Here is a 3,046-nt window from a genome sequence, read left to right as displayed (position 1 = left end):
AAAGATCAGCCATAGAAAAGTTTTTATAAAGAGATCAATCATAGAAAAGTTTTTGAATTTTGGGTCATTTTATGAAAATTTTCAACTGACCACCGCAATTCTTAATGCATGTTAGATTGTTTCGAATAACTTTTTAAATGTTTTAAAACACTTACTTTTTCCTTAAAATACTTAAAAAGTCATTTCAAACATGTTCTAAGCCACATTCTTGTATCGTGGGTGAAGTCGTGCTAGTTTCATCGAACGTCAACCAGCTTTTCAAACAAGGTAATAATCAAACTTTAACCTTCATTAATATCTTAACCAATTAAGGTATGTAAATAAATAATTAATAAAATAAAATAAAACTTATTTTATATTATATGTGGCTAAATTAAAGTGGTAGACCTTTTGAGGGGAGTAGGGAAAGGGATTGGGTTTGTTGGGTTTACTGTAGCCAGCCATGTAATCTTTTCTTTCCAGATTCAGAAATCTTGTAATATACGAAAACCAGAATTGTCTGAAATTTGTTCTGACGTTACTGCTTCATCATTTTTCTCTCCTTCTTCATTTTCTTCTCTCTCTTACTCTTAATTTTCATCCCCACATCGTCACTTCTGTCATTAAAACCTCTATTTCTCTCTCTTCTGAAACATTCAAAATCTCATTACATTACCCCTTTTTTCCCTTCACACAATCACCAAATCTCTGCATTTTTCATCAACCTGATGACTTCCTTCCCCTTACGGTCATGGGAAACACAGAAATTCAAGCATTCCCACCAAAAAAAAAGTTCCCCAAAAACACAAAAACAGAGATAAAACTTAGAAGAGAACTGATGATTTCCACCTTTACATCTTTACAAGTTACTATTTTTATTCAAAAAATTTTGAAGAAAAGAAAAAAAAAAATCATGGGTTGAAGATGAAATTCCCACATTTGCATTTCCAGCTTATAGGCTTGTAATTCGAGGTCTCATCTTCACTAGATAAAGCAACATCATGTTTTGAATTAACAGAGAAATGGCTGCTTCTGCTTGTTCTTTTTTTCCTTTGATTTTGATGTGATAAATCATGTAATGCCACTGGTACTTGAACTGCTTCACAATGTCCGCCACATTCCCTACATCTCCTCCTACAGCTTGGTGGCCTTGACCCTATTTGATTCCTCATCATCATCCCCGCCTTCTCCTCCGCTGCCGCCGTCTCCGGCGACTCGCTTCGTCCCGTTGTCAATGACCCCTGAATTCCTCTGCCTGCAATATCCCAACAATCCCATCAAAAGAGAGAACTTTTACAACAATCTCGACTCTTTATAACAAAATGAAACGAATGACTTACCTTCAACAATGGATGTGACATGAATGAGAATGGAAACAGAGAGGAATAGCAAAGAAATTGAGACATGTTTGATTCTGTGCCAATTTTGAAAGCTGCCCATCTTTTCAGTTCTTTTTCAGTGAAATTAGAAGAAAAAAAGGGGGGGAATGGGTTTTAAAGGTTAAAGGATGAAAAGAAGAAGAAGGAGAAGAAGTGTTTAAATAAGAAGAGAGAAAGGAAGGGAAAAGAATTTTGGTGACAGAGAAAAATGAAGAAAAAACTGAATCCTGAAAAGAAATTTGCAAGTGTACCAAATGAAAAGAAGAGTATCAGAGATTGAGTGCCCACTCTATAATTTCAAATTGACCCATCATTTTTTAACTTTTTAACTTCTTTCTTCAGTGTGTATAATTCACTTTTTATGACGGATGGAAGGTAAAAATCAAGGGTAGTACAAGCAATAATCCAAAGAAGAAAAGGGAAGGACATCAGCCTCGTTTGATGAGCCAACGTTCTGTTCTTTTTATACAAGAAAGAAAAGGAACTGTGTGTACTGATCAATTACAGAAGGGTAAAAATAACTTTTTTTTACATTTTTTTGGAGAATGGTGAAGATTGAAGAATAATATATATATATCTCAAATCTCCAGCTGGGTTTTCTCAATGCCTTTTCATTTTCTTTCATTTTGTCTCCTTTTTTTTTTTCCCAATGGATAGAATCTTGGGCAGGTCTATTTCCACACGCCAAATTATTTGGTCCCTTTTTCTTTCATTTTGTGAAAACTGTTTGAGTTTGAGATATATCTATTTTTGTAAATTATGAATTATTGTTGAGGATTATTATAGAGGAATCATTGGGGTTGGGATGGATTTTTTCTTCTTTTTGAAGGCTCTGGATATGACTTAGTTTGGCTGCTTTTAAAAGGGACTTCTTTGTAATGGCCAACATTTTCTTCTTCTTTCCATTGTTGATTGTTAATCAATGATCATTATTCACTTTCTGAAACCTTGTTTTTAAGATTTGAATCCCTGTTGTTTGCAGTTGTTTATTTCTTTTTTCGGTTTTATTAGTTAAGATAAGAATAGCTCAACCGATGTACGAGAAAGTTATTGGTTACGAGGCCTATGATTTGAATTCTTCCATCCCAAACTTAATCTACCAAGTCTATGATTAAGCATAGCGTAGCTTAATCTCTATTGCTTGTTATTATTTGTTCTTTTTTTGCTACTTGGTAAATGAGAAGAGGCTTTATTAGTCAAAGTGAGTATATGCGGCAGTGTTATTGACTATCGGGTTTATGGTTCAAATCCTTCAACCCCTTTGCTCTCAAGAAAAAAAAAGGCTTTGTTATGATGATAGATGAGTTTTTGTTTACAAAGGAAAAACAAAATACTAGAACATTATAACTCATAAACTAGATTTGGTAAGTATTTGATTTTTTTTTTTTTGGTTTTTGAAAATTGTGTTTGTTTTCTCAATATTTTGAACTCATAGTTTTCATATTTTTTATGTGAACATTTGAATTTTTAGCCAATTTTTAAAATAAAAACAAGTTTTAGTTTTCAAAAAACATACTTTAATTTTGAAAACACTCATAAAAGGTAGGTAAGAAAACTTAATTTTTAAAAATAAAAAACAAAATCAAATGATTATTAAATGAAACTTATCGTTTTTCAAGATTGCTAGATGTGTACTGTCATCCAACATCTTTTTCTTCTCTAACAGTTATAAAAAAATAGGCTCAATT

The 3,046-nt window shown here is 32.5% G+C and overlaps 1 protein-coding gene across 1 annotated transcript; it reads right to left on the bottom strand.

The window, feature by feature from the left end:
• Positions 1–592: 592 nt before the first annotated feature.
• Positions 593–1,659, bottom strand: LOC120076688 (EPIDERMAL PATTERNING FACTOR-like protein 2). Its single transcript, XM_039030586.1, has 2 exons — positions 1,320–1,659; positions 593–1,234 (listed from the first exon to the last, which is right to left on the bottom strand). The coding sequence occupies exons 1-2, from the start codon at positions 1,417–1,419 to the stop codon at positions 891–893; spliced, it is 444 nt and encodes a 147-aa protein (XP_038886514.1). The 5' UTR covers positions 1,420–1,659; the 3' UTR covers positions 593–890.
• Between the last annotated feature and the right edge of the window lie 1,387 nt (positions 1,660–3,046).

The sequence above is a fragment of the Benincasa hispida genome, chromosome 4, assembly GCF_009727055.1.
Source record: "Benincasa hispida cultivar B227 chromosome 4, ASM972705v1, whole genome shotgun sequence".
Classification (NCBI taxonomy): domain Eukaryota; kingdom Viridiplantae; phylum Streptophyta; class Magnoliopsida; order Cucurbitales; family Cucurbitaceae; genus Benincasa; species Benincasa hispida.
The sequence above is the reverse complement of the archived record's forward strand: the minus strand, read 5'-3'. Positions and strand labels throughout refer to the sequence as shown.

What these genes read in the sequence shown, in the direction of transcription:
- LOC120076688 (XM_039030586.1), bottom strand. Translation starts at nt 1,419, where the DNA reads ATGGGCAGCTTTCAAAATTGGCACAGAATCAAACATGTCTCAATTTCT. An exon ending in TGTCACATCCATTGTTGAAG is followed by an intron (nt 1,235 to 1,319) that starts GTAAGTCATTCG and finishes GGGATATTGCAG; the next exon opens with GCAGAGGAATTCAGGGGTCA.